The sequence below is a fragment of the Mus caroli genome, unplaced genomic scaffold (assembly GCF_978045245.1).
Source record: "Mus caroli unplaced genomic scaffold, Mus_caroli_1 scaffold_18, whole genome shotgun sequence".
Classification (NCBI taxonomy): Eukaryota; Metazoa; Chordata; class Mammalia; order Rodentia; family Muridae; genus Mus; species Mus caroli.
Window position 1 is genome coordinate 40,981,520 of NW_028227273.1, and position 21,650 is coordinate 41,003,169.

At 40.5% G+C, this 21,650-nt stretch overlaps 1 protein-coding gene and 2 pseudogenes across 1 annotated transcript; 2 read left to right on the plus strand and 1 right to left on the minus strand.

Annotated features, from left to right (window-relative positions):
* Positions 1–823: 823 nt before the first annotated feature.
* On the minus strand, positions 824–9,892 carry LOC110284081 (putative sperm motility kinase W). Its single transcript, XM_021149679.2, has 3 exons — positions 9,828–9,892; positions 1,505–2,987; positions 824–1,023 (listed from the first exon to the last, which is right to left on the minus strand). Coding segments are annotated over exons 2-3 (1,428 nt in total). The 5' UTR covers positions 2,932–2,987; positions 9,828–9,892; the 3' UTR covers positions 824–1,022.
* Positions 9,893–14,852: 4,960 nt separating this feature from the next.
* Positions 14,853–15,600, plus strand: LOC110283973 (peptidyl-prolyl cis-trans isomerase A pseudogene; annotated as a pseudogene).
* Positions 15,601–20,204: 4,604 nt separating this feature from the next.
* Positions 20,205–21,169, plus strand: LOC110284100 (ras-related protein Rab-5A pseudogene; annotated as a pseudogene).
* The last annotated feature ends 481 nt before the right edge of the window (positions 21,170–21,650 follow it).

Here is a 21,650-nt window from a genome sequence, read left to right on the forward strand (position 1 = left end):
CTCTTTCATGCTGATTTAAGAACAGAATCTATTCCTCATTCTACACCCCTCTCATTTCTTTTTACCCACTCCATTCCATTTGCCAATTGTTCCTATAACCCACTTTCACCTGTCTCACTCCTCCCAGGGGATGTACATGTTTCTTGAAGTTCTTCCCAAAAGACAGTCAGGTAATATGATGGAGGGGATAAAGTGACCAAGATGATGAGGCTCCTTATGTCAGAAGACACGTCATTTCTGGTAGTGGATGCATCTGTTTTAGATGCTGTGGGCACTAGTGCTACAGCACATTCAAAGCTGAGGAAGAACAGCCTCATCAGGTAGATGTTCCTCATGCCCACTTTTCTGTCCAGCAAGCAGTGATGGGGCTGGAGTAAGATGAAGGAGATGCACACTGACAGTTCAGACCAAAGGGTGAGAGAGACACAGAAGCCTGATGCCCTGTATTGGAGGAACACAGCACCATGGAGTTCAGTCCTGGCTTTCTGCTGTGGAGTCTCTCTTCAATAAGGCTGAAATTCTCCTAGTCCATTTCGGTTTCCCCACTTCAAAGCAAAAAGAAATAAGAAAGTGCATCTATTAGTGACCTTGACAGAGACAGGACTTTTTTCAGCACTGACCTGATCTGATCTGCCAAAGCTCTCACCCTCCTTTTTCCTCTGTGAAGTTTCCCCCTTTACCTGTCCCATCCAGCAAGACCTAGTTATTCGTGGGTATGGGGGGGACCACAAAACTGGGAGAAAATGGGAGGGAGGGAAAGGAGGAGCCGAGACCAAGAAGAAGTTCCTATCAAGGTCTCAGTTTATTAGGCTGAAACATCGGGTTTTAAGCATACAGTGAGGGTATTAGGGAGGGGTTTAAGGGGAATTAACAAAGAACAAAGAAGTGGGCATCTGGGGACATGAAGGCCGAAGTCAGGCCTCAGGCGGCAGGCACTCTGTGTCTTATCTCCGGAATGTGGATCCTCCTTGACAGCCTTGGGTGTCAGGCCAGGCTCAGCACATAACTCATGTCCTTGGAAGTCTTGGGAGTCAGGAAGAGATAAGGAAGAGGGAATTATAATTAAGCTTTCACAGCCTATGGTACCGGGAAGGGAATAGGGAGGAGGGGGCTATGACCGGCTCCATAGCACAAGGCCATTTGGCTTGTTAGGGTGGGAGACTGTGAAACGCTTGCTTTCTCACGGTATGTTCTCCAACATTTACCCAAGTTGTACTTGGTCTCTTCAAACCCACTCTGCCCCATTCTACACTATCTGCTTGTGACTCAACTCTCCAGACATTTAAATGAGGGCAAAGCTGTGGAATTTTGCCATATAATATGATAGACACCTTATGATCTTGCCCTATAAGAGGGTCCATCTTGTCATTTGCAATAGATATTAAATAGCATATCCTAACCACATTGAAATTATAAATCTGGGCAGCCAATTCAGCTTGTTTCCTAAGGGACCTCACTATCCTATCTTTTCTTTGCTGTACCTAACAAAGGAATTTGAGCTCACCATGGGGAGGGCAGACAGCAGCAGCAGCAACAGCATGGTGCTTTCAGAGCACGGGAATTTTGTTTCCAAACTGTGGTTGACCTAGATCTAGAAGCTGTGGGGCCAGCGTGGGCTGATACTGGAGAGACTGGCTCACCAAGCATGCTGTCCGTGGAATCTCCGTTGACTACAATATCCCCGGTAGCACTGTTAGTGACATCAGCTGTCAGAGCATCACTTTCTGGCACTGGGTCATCTGAATTGGGCATCCTCTCTGTGCAGGAGCTTTTGGTGAGTATGGGGTAACTTCTGCAACTCTTGCTTCTTCTTTCCACACTCTCATCCTGAAAGTGACTCTTCCTAGCTTCTATACAGGTTGAAAGGGTAGGTTCACTGGCTCTCCTCTTCAAGTGGGGAAGGGGGAAAAGGGCACCTGAAGGGCTGCTATTTGCCCAGTGCTTCTCCACCTGCTGATGGCTGTCCCCATAGATCAGTTGGAATTTTAAAATATTAAATGTTGCTATTATTTCATCTTTGAGTCGCCTATGTGTTAAGGATGACACAATCTCTTCACAGGTATAGCCAATAGTGCACATTGTGTTCACGATCCTGGGAAGGATTTCTTTTGTGGCAACCAGTCCATGATCTTGAATGTGGCCCAGCCACGGTTGTTCCACAAGCTGATGTATTGTCATCCTGTACCATGTAGGGACCATGAGTAACCGAGCAATGATAATGTGACACAGAATTGACAAGTGTTTAGGAATGGAATGACACATTGTAGTAGTGATGATCCTGTGCATATACTCAATGGTGGCTTCTACATATGGAAAGTGCCCTGTGACCAGAACATAGAGGACAATGCCCAAGCTCCACATGTCAACTGCCAGCCCATCATAGGGTTTCCTTGCCAAGATCTCTGGGGCCATATAGAGTAAGGAGCCACAGGTCCCCTTCAACATCTTCCCTTCTGTGGTTTTAATCGCCATGCCAAAGTCACAAAGCTTTGCATTTCCTGCCGCATCGACCAGAATGTTTTCTAGTTTAATATCTCGATGTGCAATGTGTCTTTGGTGGAGGAAGTGAACTGCTGACACGACCTGCTGGAAAATAGGTCTAGCCTCCTCCTCTTTCAAACAACCCAGTGCCCTGAGGCACTTCTCAAGGTCCTCTCCTGCCACATACTCCATGATCACATAAGTTGTTGGCAGTGTGTCAATCATGTGAAAAAATCGAACAATGTTCCTGTGTTCTAAAGATTGAAGAAGTTTCACCTCTGAAGTGATGTCAGTCACACTGTTGATGTTTTTCTCAAAGACCTTGACAGCCACCCTTATACGTGTGGGAAGGTGGCAGGCAAGCTTTACCTCTGAGAATGAACCACAACCCAGAGATAACAACATCCTGAAATCCTTTTCAAGGATGTTCTCTTCCATGTGGCTGGCCATGATGTTTCGCTCAAGTTCAACCACCTACTCTCATATAGAACCAGGAATATATGAGGCTAGAAATAAAAATTAATGCAATTTTAGAATGAATTCTCTATCATGAATTCCGAGATCTACCAAACAACCCAATGATGATCCTCAAGGGTATATAAATGCCAGAGGATCCCAACCACAAACAAGTAGAGGAGGAATTTGAGTAAAGGTCAGAGATGATTTCAGTGAAGGGGACATGCAAAGTGAAACACTGAGATCACAGCAATAATTAGCTGTTATTTTCAAGACCACCATGCAAACTGTTCACATAACTGATCAAGTGAGACCTGATACAATTTGAAGAACATAAAACAATAAACTGATATTCTACACATACTCTACTATGACTACAATCCAGTTGATCTTTCAGAGATGCTTCAATTTTTATGCTTCTAGAAATTAGAAAATATAAAAGGAGAATTTAGATATGTGTAAACTTTGAAATTAGAAAAAATTGTTCCTGCTTCATAATTCACATCCATTTTAGGAAGAGACTACACAGCCCTTCATTCACAATCTAAATGGCCTCATCCAGAATGAAAGGACAGCATGTAACAAAGAAAATGAACAGCAGCATAGCCTATAAGGGGTCTCTGGAGAAGACTACATACTGAACACTATGACCAGTGAACTCTTGAGGGATGAGGAAAGTCACTGCTAGTAGACATAGTTTGACTTGAAAGAAAGCAGTTCCACAAGCAGAAATGGGTTACATTTTTGCCTCTTGTGGGTTAGGAGGAAGGAGCCTGAGCCTTTAAAAAAGTCATACTATCAGTACAAACACATGGTGGACAGAAGGAAATGTTGAGGAGATAATGATCAAAGTCCATGATATGCATGCCTTGGGGTTTCTCAGAGATTGAACCTCCAATCCAAGATAGAATATGGACTGGACCTAGGTGTCTGCCACTCCCAGTACACATATGTAACAAAGGTACAGCTTGGTCTTCATGTGTGTTCCCAACACCTGGAGCAGAATTGGGAGAAGATATATATGAGGGGGTATTGGGAGGAAAAGTAGGCAGATTGGTATGTATAGTAAATGTAAAGTGAAATGGCTAATGTGTAACATACTTAAGTGCAATATAAATTTAGTGCAGTGTATTATACTTATTTTGTAATTATGACTATTACAATCTCAGCATATAATATACCATAATTTATAATCATAAATAGTATAACTATAGTTTCCAATAATAAATTACTATACACAATGATTTAAGTAATTACCATATCATATTGTATAACACATAATATATTAAGAATACTAATACATATCATGTATACCATACACATTGAGGGTAATTAAGCTAGACAGGATTCTAGTATAGTAGTCCTCTGAGAGGCTCCACCTAGCTGCTGACTCAGACCAATGTAGACATCCACAGCCAAACAGAGGATGGAGCTTGGGGACTCTTATGGAAGAATGGGGGACGGGAACTCCAAGAGAGTAACAACAGAATCTAGTAACTTGAACCCTTGGGGCTCTCATAGTCTGAACCACCAACCAAAGAGTATATGCAGTTGGAACTAGGCCTCACCCACATATGCAGCAACTGTGCAGCTTGATCTTCATGGGGGTCATGAAAAACTTGAGTGGGGCTATCCTAAAAGCTGTTGCCTGTACATGAGATATATTCTTCTAGCCTGGGGTGCTTTGTCTGGCCTCAGTGGGAGAGAATGTATCTAGGACTGCAGAGACTTGATGTAGCAGAGTGGGGGAAACCCTGAGAGACTACACACTCAAAGGAAAGGGGAAGATGGTGGGAGGCAACATTGTGGGAGGGGGTAACCAGGAGGAGACAGTAAGCAGGAGGTAAAGGGAATAAGTTAAAAATAAAAATATATATGTTTTATACAAGGAAAAAGTAATGAAGGAAAAAAAAAACAGTGTTGCAAAATAAAAATTGACTCTAAGCCAGACAGTGTTTTACACACCATTAATTCCAGTACTTGGGAGACAGAGACAAGAGGATTTCTGAGTTCAACACCAGCCTGGTCTACAGGGTGAATTCCAGGACAGCTAGGGCTACACAGAGAAACCCTGTCTTGAAAAAAATAATGGGGTCATAATTAGTGAAGAAAGTGACAATATAGGTACTAATTAACCCTCAGAGAAAATCCAACATTATTAACAAAATCTTCTTTTACCTAGTCTGCCATGTTCGGTCACTATCTCTGGGAGGACTGATCCTTTCTGAAGGAAACAGGGAGAGTAAATTTGGGAGACAGAGGAGGTAATGGCAAAAAGGGGAGGAAAGAGGGAGGTGAGAATGCTGTTAGGATATATTAAATGAGAGAAGAATCAAAGAAAGTAAAAATATAAGTGTGTATATAAACATAAACATGAATATAAACTGAAATAAGTAACACCAAATATGAATTCAAAGGGCCAAAATAACAAACTGCAAAACAATATTGCAGTCTTAACAACTAGCATCAAGAATTGGCAAGAATTTCAGTAGTCTGTAATACTGAGGGAAGACACACTTTCAAATTCTTTTCATCATGGGGCAATATCTAGAGTGGAATACCTCTTTCAGGAAAACACATGGAACTAGGGAAGTGTGATTACAAACATGCCAAATGCACAAACACAAGTGTCACACTCTGTATTCTAGAGGTCATGAGTAGGCAGTGGAACTGAACCCTTATAAAATGAGAAGTACTTATCACATCCAATGGGTGGGGAAGTGAAATAAGGCAGATAAAGAGTATTCAAAGGCAGTAGAAGCAGTTATGTGAAGTCAAGATGATTTCCTCATTGTGTACAGTTAATATATACCACCGAAGGTATAAAATAGACAAGAACAAAGGCAAACAGGACAAGTAAATGAACTTAATAAAAGGATTAACAGCGAAAAATGAAGAAAATGAGCATACAAACATAAGTTAAAACACAAATGATGTAAATAAATAAAAAATAAATGACCACTAAATGCCAAAAGTCCAAACTGAAAACCTAGAAAAAAATTGTATAACTCACTATATCCAGGCCCAACAAGTTGGGGAAAAGGCCAAGTTTGTGAGAAACAACAGAGTCCAACTGCTCTCCCACCAACCAACTGCCTCTCTGAAGCACAAGGACAAACTCAGCCTAGGCAGCAACTTGTTATTGTTTGATATCTAACATTCCTTGCAAAGTCTCATTATGATGTTACATGCAAGAAAACAACAGCTCTGCAAAACCCCACAGTATTTTTTAAATATATTTCCTCTCACATTCTTGAACCAAACGTCTATAATGCTAAGTATTCTCATGGTTGTGATCAAATGCAGACAAGAATTTGCTTGTAGGAAGAAGAGTTTGTTTAGCCTCAGATTTAAAGGGGGCATAATTCAACATAATCAGCATAGCTATGTAGTTGGGTACCTGGCATTTCCAATCCCACAATTGCTCTGACATGTCCCTGTCTTTTCTAAGTAACACTAGTGCAATCTTAAGCATGTTTCTCTACTCAGCCAGGGTAAAGTTCCATTCTAGTGGCCATGAACCTCACAGTCAACCAGTCTGTCTTTCTCTCCCCATGGCCTCTTCTCATTTAAGTCTAAAAAGCATGGGATCCATGACATGAAACTGTCACTGTTTAATAGTGTTATCCTCCTTCAATGATCATCCTCATGATATTAATGGCATATCTGAAAATATGTACATGTTCCCTGTTCCAGGAAGACTTTGCATTAAAAACAGGCCCATTCAATCCTTCTATTTGCTACAGTTAGTAAAACTTCTCAATTGTTCTCTACTTATTTGGATTTTGCCGTCACCAGCCTGAGAGCCCTTGGTATTCTAACATATTTTCTTCAAAATCATCAGTGTAGCTACACACAGGAGCAACCAGTGATTCTCTCCTGTAATTGTTTAAGTCACTGTGATGTTGGAATATGTCTAAACTATTTGTGCCTCTTTCATGACACATTAACAAGGAAGATACATAAGAAATTATCTACCGATGTGAGGAAAGACAGAGTGCATTCTAGAGAAATGAGCAAGTTTATACAAATTCCTGTATTCCCCAGGAAGAAGCCCTCCTGCCTACACAGAGAACAGCAAGTTCAGCTTTGCTGATGTCTTGAGAATCAAAATAGGCATGCAACAAGCCCATCTACTTTCCTGTGTTCATTCAGGAGGTAGACATGTGGAGGGTTTGCCCAGTGGCCTCTGACAGCTGGGACAAGCTTGACCTGGATAGTCTTGATGCTGTCCTGGCAATAATTCTATGGACATATAACTAGAAACAGCTTCCTACCAACAGACCTGGACCATGACCCTGTGCCTCCTACCCCACTTAGAGTTTCCCATTTGAGACAAAATAAAGATACTCTTACAATGAGTTTCACTCAGGAATTATGTTTTGTAGTTTCACCTTCAGAAACATAACAGCAAGAAGACCTTCTGAGAGCTAGGGAGATTTACTTCATCCTCCAGGAAACACAACCAGTGGACACATGGTATCATGATGGACCCCTAAAGTTTCTGACTCAGATGTTACACTCTTGGGGAGCAGACAGGAAGGAGTGCACAGGGGCAGTGGAGGAGCTGGGACAGGGTCCATCCTGCCTCCATGTGCACCAGGAGTTGGGTCATGTCCACAGCCCTCTCTGTACAGGTGCTGCCAGAGGAGAGTTGGTCTCCAAAAAATGCTTACACAGGCTTAGGGGCTAACAAGAGGGACAAGCCCATTCCAGAGACTGCAAGACCAACTAACACCAGAGATTACCAGATGGCTAAATGCAAGCACAAGAATTTTACCAACACAAGCCAAGGCTGCATGCCATCTTCAGAACACAGTTCTCCCATAACAGCAAGTACTTGGTACCCCAAAACACCAAAAAAGCTAGATTGGGTTTCAAACCACTTTTCATGATGCTAATAAAGGACTTTAAGAAGGACATAAATAACTCCATTAAAGAAATAATGGAGAACTCTAGTATAAACAGGTAAAAGTCATTAAAGAGGAAACACAAAAACCCCGTAAAGAATTACACAAAGACAACCAAACAGTTGAAGAAATTGAACAAAACAATCCAGGATGTTAAAATGGAAGTAGAAACAATAACGTAATCACAAAGGGAGGCAGTTCAGGAGATAGAAAACCTAGGAAAGTGTTCAGGAGTCATAGACATTAGCATTAAAAACAGAATACAAGAGAAAGAACAGAGAATCTCAGGTGCAGAAGATACCATAGAAAACATTGAAAGAACAGTCAAAGGAAATTCAAAATGCAAAAAACTCCTAACCCAAAATATCTAGAAAATCCAGGACACCATCAGAAGACCATACCTAAGGATAAAAGGTATAGAAGAAAGCAAAGATTCGCAAATTTAAGGGCCAGTAAGTATCTTCAACAAAATTATAGAAGAAAACTCCCCCAAACTAAACAAAGAGATGCCCATGAACACAAAAGTAGCCTACAGAACTCAAATAGATTGGACCAGAAAAGGAATTTCTCCTGTCACATAATAATCAAAACACCAAATGCACAAAACAAAGAAAGAATATTAAAAGCAGTAAGAGAAAAAGGTCAAGTAACATAAAGACAGACCTATCAGAATTATATCAGATTTCTGGCTAGAAACTATGAAAGCCTGAAGATCCTGGGAAGATGTCATACAGACCCTAAGAGAATACAAATGCCAGCCTGGACTACTACACTGGGCAAAACTCTCAATTACCATAGATGGAGAAACAAAGATATTCCATGACAAAAACAAATTTACCCAATATCTTTACATAAATCCAGCCATACTAAGAATAATAAAGGGTAAACTCCAACATAAGGAGGGAAACTATGCCCTAAAAATAGCAAGAAAACAATCTTCCTTTAACAAACCAAAATGAAGATAGCTACATAAATATGATTCCAACTCTAACAATAAAAAAAACAATAAGCAACAATCACTTTTCCTTAATATCTCTTAACATCAATGGACTCAATTCCTCAATAAAAGACATAGAATAACAAACTGACTATGCAAATAAGAACCAACTTTTTGCTTCATACAGGAAACCCACCTCAAAGACAGACAATACCTCAGAATAAATAGCTAGACAACAGTTTTCCAGGCAAATGGTCCCAAGAAACAGGCTGGAGTAGCCATTCTAATATTGAATAAAATCGACTTTCAACCTAAACTTAACAAAAAAAGTTAAGGAGGGACACACTTCAAACTCATCAAAGAAAAAAATATACCAAGATGAACTCTCAGTTCTGAATATCTATAATCCAAATTCAAGGGCATCCACATTTATAAAAGAAACCTTACTAAGATAAGGCACACATTGTACATTATACAATAATAGTGAGAGACTTTAACACCCTACTCTCATCAATGGGCAGATCATGGAAACAGAAACTAAACAGAGATGCATTAAAACCAACGAAGTTATGAAACAAATGGATTTAACAGATATCTATAGAATGTTTTATCCTAAAACAAAATAATATAACTTCTTCTCAACACCTCACGGTACCTTCTCCCAAATTGACAGTATAATTGGTCCAAAACAGGCCTCAACAGATTGAAGAAGATTGAAATAATCCCATGCATCCTAGTACACCATCAGGGACTAAGGCTGGTCTTCAAGAAAAAAAAAAAAATAGAACGCTTACATGCACATGAAAACTGAAAAACATTTTACTTAGTGATAACTTGGTCAAGCAAGAAATAAAGAAATTAAATTAAACTAGGTTAAAGGCAAACAGGACAAGTAAATGAACCTGGTAAAAGGAATAACAGTTGAAATGAAGAAAAAAACATACAAACATAAGTCAAAACACAAACCGATAATGTAAATAAACAAAAAATAAATGAATAAAGAATGCCAAAAGCCCAAACTGAAACCTAGAAAACAAACTCACTATATCCAATCCAACAAGTTGGGAAAAAGGCCAAGTCTGTGGGAAGCAACTGAGTCTTAACTGCTCTCCTACCAACCAACTGCCTCTCTGAAGCACAAGGACAAACCCAGCCTTAGGCAGCAGCTTGCTATTGGTATTGGCTTCCAAGTGTCATTATGATGTCATATGCAAGAGACCAATGACAGCTCTGCAAAACTCCACAGTGTTTTTTTTTTTTTTTATTTCCTCTCACCTTCTTGCCCCCAACTTCTATAATACTAAGTATTCTCATGGTTGTGATCCAAATGCAGACAAGGATCACTTGTAGGGGGAAGAGTTTGTTTAGCCTCAGATTTACAGGGGGCATAATTCAACATAATGGGAACTACCCATGCCATGCACATCAGCATAGCTGTGTACTTGGGTACCGGGCATTTCCAATCCCACAATTGCTCTGACATGTCCCTGTCTTTTCTCAGTAACACTAGTGCAATCTTAAGCATGTTTCTCTACTCAGCCAGGGTAAAGTTCCATTCTAGTGGCCATGAACCTCACAGTCAACCAGTCTGTCTTTCTCTCCCCATGGCCTCTTCTCATTTAAGTCTAAAAAGCATGGGATCCATGACATGAAACTGTCACTGTTTAATAGTGTTATCCTCCTTCAATGATCATCCTCATGATATTAATGGCATATCTGAAAATATGTACATGTTCCCTGTTCCAGGAAGACTTTACATTCCAAACAAGGTCAATTCAATGCTCTTACTTGCTACAGTTAGTAAAACTTCTCAATTGTTCTCTACTTATTTGGATTTTGCCGCCACCAGCCTGAGAGCCCTTGGTATTCTAACATATTTTCTTGAAAATCATCAGTGTAGCTACACACAGGAGCAACCAGTGATTCTCTCCTGTAATTGTTTAAGTCACTGTGATGTTGGAATATGTCTAAACTATTTGTGCCTCTTTCATGACACATTAACAAGGAAGATACATAAGAAATTATCTACCGATGTGAGGAAAGACACAGTGCATTCTAGAGAAATGAGCAAGTTTATACAAATTCCTGTATTCCCCAGGAAGAAGCCCTCCTGCCTACACAGAGAACAGCAAGTTCAGCTTTGCTGCTGTCCTAAGAATCAAGATAGGCATGCAGTTAGCCCATCTACTTTCCTGTGTTCATTAAGGAGGTAAACACCACATGGAGGGTTTGCCCAGTGGCCTCTGACTGCTGGGACAAGCTTGGCCTAGATAGGCTTGCTGCTGTCCTGGCAATAGCTCTGTGAACTTATGACTAGAAACAGCTTCCTACCAACAGACCTGGACCAAGACACTGTGCCTCCTACCACACATACAGTTTCCCATTTGGGACAAAATAAAGATACTCTGACAATGAGTTTCACTCAGGAATTTTTTGTAGTTTCACCTTCAGAAACATAACAGCAAGAAGACCTTCTGAGAGCTAGGGAGATTATCTTCATCCTCCAGGAAACACAACCAGTGGACACATGGTATCATGATGGACCCCTAAAGTTTCTGACTCAGAAGTTACACTCTTAGGCAGCAGACAGGAGTGCACAGGGGCACTGGAGGAGCAGGACAGGGTCCTTCCTGCCTCTATCTACACTGAGGACGTGGAGCAGTTACACAGCCCTCTGTATATAGGTCCTGCCCAGGGGGGAGCTGGTGCCCTAGGAGTGCTGACCACAGGCTTACAGGCCCACAGGAGAGACAAGCTCATGCCAGATACAGCAAGATTAACTAAAACCAGAGATAACCAGATGGCAAATTGCAAGCACAAGAACCTTACAAACAAAACATGGCATCATCAGAACACAGTTCTCCCACAACAGCAAGTACTTGATATCCCAAAACACCAGAGAAGCAAGACTAGATTTAAAACCACATCTCATGATGCTGATAGAGGACTTTAAGAAGGACATAAATACCTCCCTTAAAAAAATACAGGAGAACAGAAGTAAACAGGTAGAAGCCATAAAAGAGGAAACATAAAAAACCCTTAAAGAATTACAGGAAAACAAAACCAAACAGTTGAAGGAATTGAACAAAACCATCCAGGATCTTAAAATGGAAGTAGAAACAATAAAGAGATCACAAAGGGAGGCAGTTCTGGAGATAGAAAATCTAGGAAAGAGTTCAGCTGTCGGAGATGGGAGCATTTACAATAGAATACAAGAGATAGAACAGAGAAGCCGGGCGTGGTGGCGCACGCCTTTAATCCCAGCACTCGGGAGGCAGAGGCAGGCGGATTTCTGAGTTCGAGGCCAGCCTGGTCTACAAAGTGAGTGCCAGGACAGCCAGGGCTACACAGAGAAACCCTGTCTCGAAAAACCAAAAAAAAAAAAAAAAAAAAGAGATAGAACAGAGAATCTCAGGTGCAAAAGATACCATAGGAAACATTGAAACAAGCCTCACAGAAATTTGAAAATGCAAAAAACTTCTAACCCAAAATGTCCAGGAAATCTAGGTCACAATGTGAAGACCAAACCTAAGGATAAAGGTATAGAAGAAAGCATAGATTCCCAAGTTTAAGGGCAGTTAATATCTTCAGCAATACTATAGATAAAACTTCCACAACCTAAAAAAAAGAGATGCCCATGATCCTGCAAGGAACTGACAGAACTCAAATAGAGTAGACCAGAAAAGAATTTTCTCCTGTCACATAATAATCAAAACACCAAATGAACAAAACAAAGAATATTAAAAGCAGTAAGAGAAAAAGGTCAAGAAACATATACAGGCAGACCTATTAGAATTACACCAGATTCTTGCCAGTGACTATGAAAGCTAGAAGATCCTGGGAGGATGTCATACAGACCCTAAGAGAACACAAATGCCAGCCTGGACTACTACACCAGGCAAAACTCTCAATTACCATAGGTGGAGAAACAAAAACATTCCATGACAAAAACAAATTTACCCAATGTCTTTACACAAATCCATTCATGCAAAAGATAATAAAGGGAAAAATCCAACACAGGGAGGGATACTACACCTAGAAATCACAAGAATATAATCTTCTTTTAAAAAAATTATGTTTATAGCTACATAAACATAATTCCAACTCTAACAACAACAATAGAAGAAAAAAAACAGGAAGCAACAATCACTTTTCCTTAATACCTCTTGACATAAATGGAATCAATTCCACCATAAGAAGACATAGACTAACAAACTGGCTATGTAAATAGGATCCAACCTTTTGCTGCATACAGGAAACACACCTCAGTAACAAAGACAGACCCTACCTCAGAATAAACAGCTGGAAAACAATTTTCCAGGCAAATGGTCCCAAGAAACAGGCTATCACAGCCATTCTAATATTGAATAAAATCGGACTTTCAACCTAAATTTTACAAAAAAGATAAGGAGGGGCACATTTCAAACTCATCAAAGAATAAAAAATCTACCAAGATGAACTCTTAGTTCTGAACATTTTAGCACCAAATGCAAGGGCATCCACATTCATAAAAGAAACCATACTAAAGCTCAAACCACACATTGCACCTCACACAATAATAGTGGGAGACTACAACTCCACACTCTCATCAATGGACAGATCATGGAAATAGAAACTAAATAGAAACACAGTAAAACTAGCAGAAGTTATGAACCAAATGTATTTAACAGAGATCTATAGAACATTTTATCCTAAAACAAAGAATATACATTCTTCTCAGCTCCTTAAGGTACCTTCTCCAAAATTTACAGTATATTTGGTCCAAAACAGGCATAAACAGATAGAAGAAGATTGAAATAATTCCATGCATCATACCATATCACCATGGACTAAGACTGCTCTTCAATAACAACAATAATAATAGAAAGCTCACATACACAGGGAAGCTGAAAAACACTCTACTCAATGAGAACGTGATCAAGGATGAAATAAAGAAATTAAAGACTTTTTAGAGTTTAATGAGAATGAAGCCAAAACATACCCAAACATATGGGACACAATGGAAGAAGTGCTAAGTGGAAAACCCATAGCTCTGGGTGCCTCAAAAAAAATATGGAGAAAGGATACACTAGCAGCTTGACAGCACAACTGAAAGCTCTAGAACAACAAAAAAAGCAAATAGACCAAGAAAACTAGAAGGCAGGAAATAATTAAACACAGGGCTGGGAACAATCAAGTAGAAACAAAAAGAACTACACAAAGATTCAGATAAACCAGCTGCTGGTTATTTAAGAAATTCATCAAGATAGAGAAACCCTTAGCCAAACTAACCACAGTGCACAGAGACAGTATCCAAGTCACCAAAATCATAAATGAAAAGGGAGACATAACAGAAACTGAGGAAGTAAAAAAAAATCATGATATCCTACTACAAAAGCCAATGCTCAACAAAACTGGAAAATATGAATGTAATGGACAATTTACTAGAGAGATACCAGGTACCAAATTTAAATCCAGATCAGATTAACAATCTGAACAGTCCCATAACCACTAAAGAAATAGAAGCAGTCATTAATAGGCTCTCGTCCAAAAAAAAAAAAAAGCCCAGGAACAGATGTGTTAACTACACAGTTCTATCACACTGTCAAAGAAGACCTAATGCCAGTTCTCTTCAAACTATCAAACAAACAAACAAACAAAAAAAAAAAAAAAAAACAGAAGAAACACTACCCAATTTGTTCTATGAAGCCACAATTACTCTGATACCTAAACCACACAAAGACCCAACAAAGAAACAGAACTTCAGACCAATTTCCCTTATGAATATTGATGCAAAAATACTCGATAAAATTCTCTCAAACTGAATCCAAGAACACATCAAAACGATCATCCATCATGATCCAGTAGGCTTCATCCCAGGAATGCAGGGATGATTCAATATATAGAAATCCATCAACGTAATCCACTATATAAACAAACTCAAAGACAAAAACCACATGATCATCTCGATAGATGCTGAGAAAGCATTTGAAAAAATTCCAACACAGCTTCAAGATAAAAGTCTTGGAAAGATCAGGAATTCAAGGCGCATACCTAAATATAAGAAAAGCAGGCTTTGCAGACGCCACTGTCACTTTTCGCCGCTTCCTGCAGCCATGGTCAACCCCACCGTGTTCTTCGACATCACGGCCGATGACGAGCCCTTGGGCCACGTCTCCTTCGAGCTGTTTGCAGACAAAGTTCCAAAGACAGCAGAAAACTTTCGAGCTCTGAGCACTGGAGAGAAAGGATTTGGCTATAAGGGTTCCTCCTTTCACAGAATTATTCCAGGATTCATGTGCCAGGGTAGTGACTTTACACGCCATTATGGCACTGGCGGCAGGTTCATCTACGGAGAGAAGTTTGAGGATGAGAACTTCTTCCTGAAGCACACAGGTCCTGGCATCTTGTCCATGGCAAATGCTGGACCAATACAAATGGTTCCCAGTTTTCTTTATCTGCACTGCCAAGACTGAATGGCTGGATGGCAAGCATGTGGTCTTTGGGAAGGTGAAAGAAGACATGAACATTGTGGAAGCCATGGAGCGTTTTGGGTCCAGGAATGGCAAGACCAGCAAGAAGATCACCATTTCCGACTGTGGACAACTCTAATTTCTTTTGACTTGCGGGCGTTTTACCCATCAAACCATTCCTTCTGTAGCTCAGGAGAGCATCCCTACCCCATCTGCTCGCAATGTCCTGTAATCTCTGCTCTCACTGAAGTTCTTGGGGTTCCATATTTTCCTCATTCCCCTTCAAGTCTAGCTGGATTGCAAAGTTAAGTTTATGATTATGAATAAAAACTAAATAACTGTCAAAAAAAAAAAAGAAAGAAAAGCAATATACAGCAAACCAGTAGCCAACATCAAACTAAATGGAGAGAAACTTGAAGCAATCCCCCTGAAATCAGGGAATACTCAAGGCTGAATACTCTCTCCCTACTTGTTCAATGTAGTACTTGATTGAGGTCCTAGCTAGAGCAATTAGACAACAAAAGGAGGCCAAAGGGATACAAATTGGAAAGGAAGAAGTCAAAATATCACTATTTGCAGATGATATGATAGTAGACTTAAGTGACTCAAAAAAGTTCTCCCGCTGTGAAGATTATACTTCACCAGTATTTTTCAGGTTTGCCCCACAAAGGGGATGTAATACTGCAGCAGTTCACTTCCCGGTAGGGCCTGCCTGATGTGCAGAACTGTCAGTAAACCAGGTACTAGTCTAAAATCAAGCAAGTATTAAGAGCAAGTCAGTATCCAACTTTCCTGCAGGTTTTTTCCTTCATCCTCTTTAAGTTCCTTCCCCTCTTCCATAAATGATGGACGTTGATCACAAGTTCCCAAGTAAAATCTCATCCTCACATTGATTTTTGTCATCATGTCTATCAGCAATACAAATTATGTTAGAACAATATCCCAAGACTAGTCTCAATCTTAGAATCCTACTGCTCCCCCTCCTGAGTGCTGGGATACAGGTGTGTACCACAATGCTAAATAAGTAGAAATTGTGAGATAAAATTAATGTCATGGTGAAAAGTCATTGTAAGTCAGTTTCTTGGCAAATAGAATTACACAGTGAGAAGGTTTGTTTTCGAAACCATACATTGTTTATTATTTCTTGTCTTTCCTGACTGCAGTTTCCCATCCCTCCTCTCCTCCCTTCTTTCCTCCCACCTTCTCTCTTATTATCACCTTCCACACTTCCCTGTTTCTCTTCAGAAAAGGGCGGGCCTCCTATGGATATCAACCTACCATGGCAGTTTTGTGACCTGCTAGGCAGCGTCATCAGTGGATTCCCTCTCATGACACAGGTCCCAAGATGGACCAGTCAGTGGTTCATCCCTGCCATGATTTCTTTACCACCTTTACCCCAGCACATCTAGTAGGAAAGATAAATTGTAGGTTGAAGATTTAGTGGCAGACTTGGTGTCCCAATAGCTCCTCTGGAAGTCTTGCCTGGTTACAGATGCTGGTCAGTTCAGGCTCCATAAACACCCACTAGTAAAAGTCTCAACTAGAGTCACCATATTGATTCTTGGAAGTTTCCATTGCCCTAGCTTTCTAGCTCATTCCAGAAATGTATGCTCCTCCCATTCATTCCAGGTGTCACATCCAGTACTCTCTCCCTTGGGCGTCCACAATCCTGATCTCTCCTGTTCCAATTCCTAACCCCACTCCTATCCAGTCCCCTCTCTACATTCACCTGTGATGTCTTCTTGGTTTCCCTTTTTGAGTGAGATTGTCTGGTCCTCCATTGGGCCCCCCATGTGTTACTTTTAGGGGTCTGTGGATTCTAGCATGGCTATCCTTTACGTACAGATAATATCCATTTATGAGTGAGTACATACAACTTTTGTCTTTCTGTGTCTGGGCTACCTCACTCAGGATGTTCTTTTCTACTTATATCCTTTCGCTGGCAAACTTCATGATGTTCTCATTTTTAACAGCTGAGTAATACTTCATTATATAAAGGCACCGCATTTTCTTTATCCATTTTTTGGTTAGGAAATTTGGTTGTTTCCAGTTCCTTATCTTTTTTTGTTGTTATTGTTGGGTTTTCGAGACAGGGTTTCTCTGTATAGCCCTGGATGTCCTGGAACTCACTTTGTAGACCAGGCTGGCCTCAAACTCAGAAATCTGCCTGCCTCTGCAACACAAGTGCTGGGATTAAAGGTGAGTGCCACCACTTCCTTACTTTTTATGAATAAAACTGCTATGAATATACTTGACCAAGTGTTTTTGTTGTTTGGTGGAATATCCTTTAGATATATGCCTGAATTGGTATACCTGGGTCTTGAGGTAGATTTATTCCCAATTTTCTGAGAACCTGCTGTATTGATTTCTAAAGTGACTGTACAATTTTCCAACCCATCATAGACAGAGAAGTGTTTCCCTTGCTCCACATATGTGACAACATGAGCTATCATTTGTGTCTTTGGACTTACTGATTCTGAAAAGTGTATATGATGGGAATATCATTTTGATTTGCATTTACCCAATGGCTACAGATGTTGAACATTTCCCTAAGTGCTTCTCAGCCACTAGAGACTCCTGTGCTGAGAATTCCCTGTTTAGATCTCTACACCATTTTTAACTAGATTCTTTAGTTTGTTGGTTTCCAGTTTCTTGGCTTCCTTATATATCTTGGACACCAGCCCTCTGTCAGATATGGAATTGGTGAAAATATTTTTCCATTCTGTAGACTCCAGTTTTGTCCTTTTTTTTTTTTTTTTTTTTTTTTGGTTTTTCGAGACAGGGTTTCTCTGTATATCCCTGGCTGTCCTGGAACTCACTTTGTAGACCAGGCTGGCCTCGAACTCAGAAATCCGCCTGCCTCTGCCTCCCGAGTGCTGGGATCAAAGGGATGCGCCACCACGCCCGGCAGTTTTGTCCTTTTGAATGTGTCCGTTGCTTTACAGCTTTTTAGTTTCATGAGGTCCCATTTATTCATGGCTGATCTTAGTCCTTAGCTCTGAATGTTCTGATCAGAAAGATGTCTCCTGTACCAATGAGTTCAAGGTGATTCCCTACTTTCTGGTTAATTAGATTTAGTGTGTATGGATTTACGTTGGGAGTGCAAACTTCTCCAATCACTCTGGAAATCAATTTAGCAGCTTCTCAGTAACACATGTTATAACCAGGTTATAACAGAAGAAAATTAAAAAGAGTAGCTACGTGAGTGTTTATTAGGAATTTTCATAGTAAATATTGAAAGAGATAAGACATAGAGAAACCAAAGGTCCTTTTTTTTTTTTTTAAGACTTATTTATTATGGGTACAGTGTTCTGTACTGCATGTATGCCTGCAGGACAGAAGAGGGCACCAGATCTCATTATAGGTAGTTGTGAGCCATCATATAGTTTGCCAGGAATTGAACTCAGGACCTCTGGAAAGACAGACAATGCTCTTAACCTCTGAGCCATCTCTCCAGTCCCGAAATCAAACGTTTTAATTAGGATTTTACTGCTGTGAACAGACACCATGACAAAGGCAACTCTTAGAAGAATGATATTTAATTGGAATTGGTTTATAGGTTCAGAGGTTCAGTCCATTATCATCACGGTGGGAGCATGGCAATGTCTAGGCAGGTATGGTACAGGAAGAGCCAAGAGTTCTACATCTTCACCTGAAGGCAGACAGAAGACTGGCTTCCAGGGAGCTAGGACAAGGGTATTAAAGCCCACACCCACAGTGATACACCACCTACTCTAACAGGGCCACATTCACTCCAAAAAGGTCACACCTCTTAATAGTGCCACCCCTGGGACAAACATATGCAAACATCACATCAAACCTCAGACAAAAATAAAGCATATAAATATATATATGGAAATCAACATAAACTCCTGGGAGCAAAATCAACAAACTGGGGAACAAGCGCACTATACCAAAGTAAAAGCGATTGGAGATTCCAAGTCTACCAGAGTCAATTTTAAGTCCAACTGCTCTGAAGGCATCAAGACCTACTCCAAAACACAAGAAGAGGAAAATGCAGGCAGTGACTATTATCAACTAGTTACTAGCATTCTTCATAATGGTTTCTGTGATGTCCTCATAAGCAGCCAACCAATCATGGCTTGTCAGAATGGATAGTGTTTTTTCTCAACTTGTGTACCACACCCAGTGTTCTGGTTATTTTTTTCATGGCTGGCACCAAATCCCAGGCCTGAATCAGTTCTAGGAAGGAAGGATTTGCTTGTGCTCAGGCTTTCATGAGACACAGAAGCCATGGTGTTGTGAGTAGTTTGTTCTCTATAGAGATGGGTCGTTGGGTGGCTGCTGAAACACATTAGATGATCTCTTTCCCCTCGTGATTAAGTTCTCCTAGCTAAGCTCCACCTCCTTGTATTCCACAAATTCCCACACTAGAAATCAAATGTTCAATATCTGAGATACCTTCAACAAAACCACTGCAATACATTGAATGAGAAATGTCTCCTACAATCTTGGCATTTGGACACATGTATACCAGTTATTGGCACAGATTGGGGAAGAACATTTTATTGTCTAGCCTTGGTGTCAGAAGTCCATTACTGTGGCTGTCCTGGAGATGAAAAAACCTAGGCTTTATTTGGTGGTCCATCTTCCTATTGACTTTGAGGTTATGTTGCTCTCAGATGTCTGCTTGTGCCTTCAAGACTCCAGCTGCCTAAGATGGAGACGCAGCAAGGCAGGGGTGGCTTGGAGTCCAGCTCAGGCCAGTGTGAGAAGTAGCCAGCAGGCGACTCCACTCAGCTGGGGTGCATCTGATCTCCATGCCAGCATGGCCTTGATGACAGGAGGCCCAGAGCTTGCTGTTTGCTGGGCAAGCACTCTTCCAGTCCCCAGCTCCAAAGTCAAATTGTTGAAGGTATTTTCTCCAGAAAGAAAACAAAATTGATGCCTTGTATCATGGAAGTTCATTTAGGAATCTGAATTTAGGAACTTCTTTAAGATTTGGACATGGCTAATTGAGGAGCAACAAGACCCAACGGGCCAAATACTGGAAATAAAATATGCCAGTTCAAACTGGTCCTTCTAGGAGAGTCTGGTGTTGGCAAATAAAGCCTGGTGCTTCGCTTTGTGAAAGACCAATTTTATGAATTTCAAGAGAGTACCTCTGGGGCTGCCTTTCTAACCCAAACAGTAAAATTTGAAATATGGGATACAGCCGGGCAAGAACGCTATCATAGCCTAGCACCAATGTACTACCAAGAAGGACAAGCAGCCAGAGTTATATATGATATCACAAATGCAGAATCCATTGCAAAAGCAAAAAATTGGGTTAAAGAACTTCAAAGGCAAGCAAGTCCTAATATTGTGATAGTTTTGTCAAGAAACAAAGTTGACTTAGCAAATAAAACAGCCATTGGCTTCCAGGAAGCACAGTCCTATGCAGATGACAACAGCTTATTATTCATGGAGACATCAGCTAAGACATCAATGATTGTAAATGAAATATTTATGCAATAGCTAAAAAGCTGCCAAAGAATGAACCACAGAGTCCTGGTGCAAACTCAGCCAGAGGACGAGGAGTAGGCCTTACTGAGCCTGCACAGCCAGCCAGAAGCCAGTGTTGTAGTAACTGAGCTCCAGTGTGAACTTCCTAAATGGCAAAACCCATGGAGTTGGGAGCATTTCGCCACCCAGTGTGACTTCCAAAAAGAGACTATGGTAGAATCAAGTTTCTAATACTGAATTATTTTGAGTGTTTTGAACTTAATTTTTAATAACATGCATGTGCTCCTCCGGCAGTAGAAAGGAAAATGAGGACTGTGTGTACACTTGTTCCATGGGAAAGTGCAGGGGAACAGCTCATCTCCAGTGGGCATGGATGCACTCTTAACCCACCCAGTCTCCAGACTGGGATAATAGTCAGGTATGACATGTTCAAAATTACTAATGTATGCTTTAGAAAACATTTTTAGAAGACTAAAATTATTTATGCTTAGCAACAAAAGTCAAATAAATGGTAATTTGATTAGTCTTTAAAAGTCCACATTTCACATATTAATAAAGCAATCCCAAGAAAACAGTCCTGCATTTCCAGAAAGAAGGAATGAATATTGGTGACATTTTAATTTTATTCAGTCCCGTTACTTCTTAAAATTTGATTAAGTCAGACGGTGGTGGCACACGCCTTTAATCCCAGCACTTGGGAGGCAGAGGCAGGCGGATTTCTGAGTTCGAGGCCAGCCTGATCTACAAAGTGAGTTCCAGGACAGCCAGGGTTATAAAGAGAAACCCTGTCTCAGGAAAAAAGAAAAGAAAAAAGAAAGGAAGGAAGGAAGGAAGGAAGGAAGGAAGGAAGGAAGGAAGGAAGGAAGAAAAGAAAAAAGAAAAGAAAAAATTTGATTGGAAAAATAAGTCACATACAACCCCATGCTGTTTTAGGAATATGAAACCGAT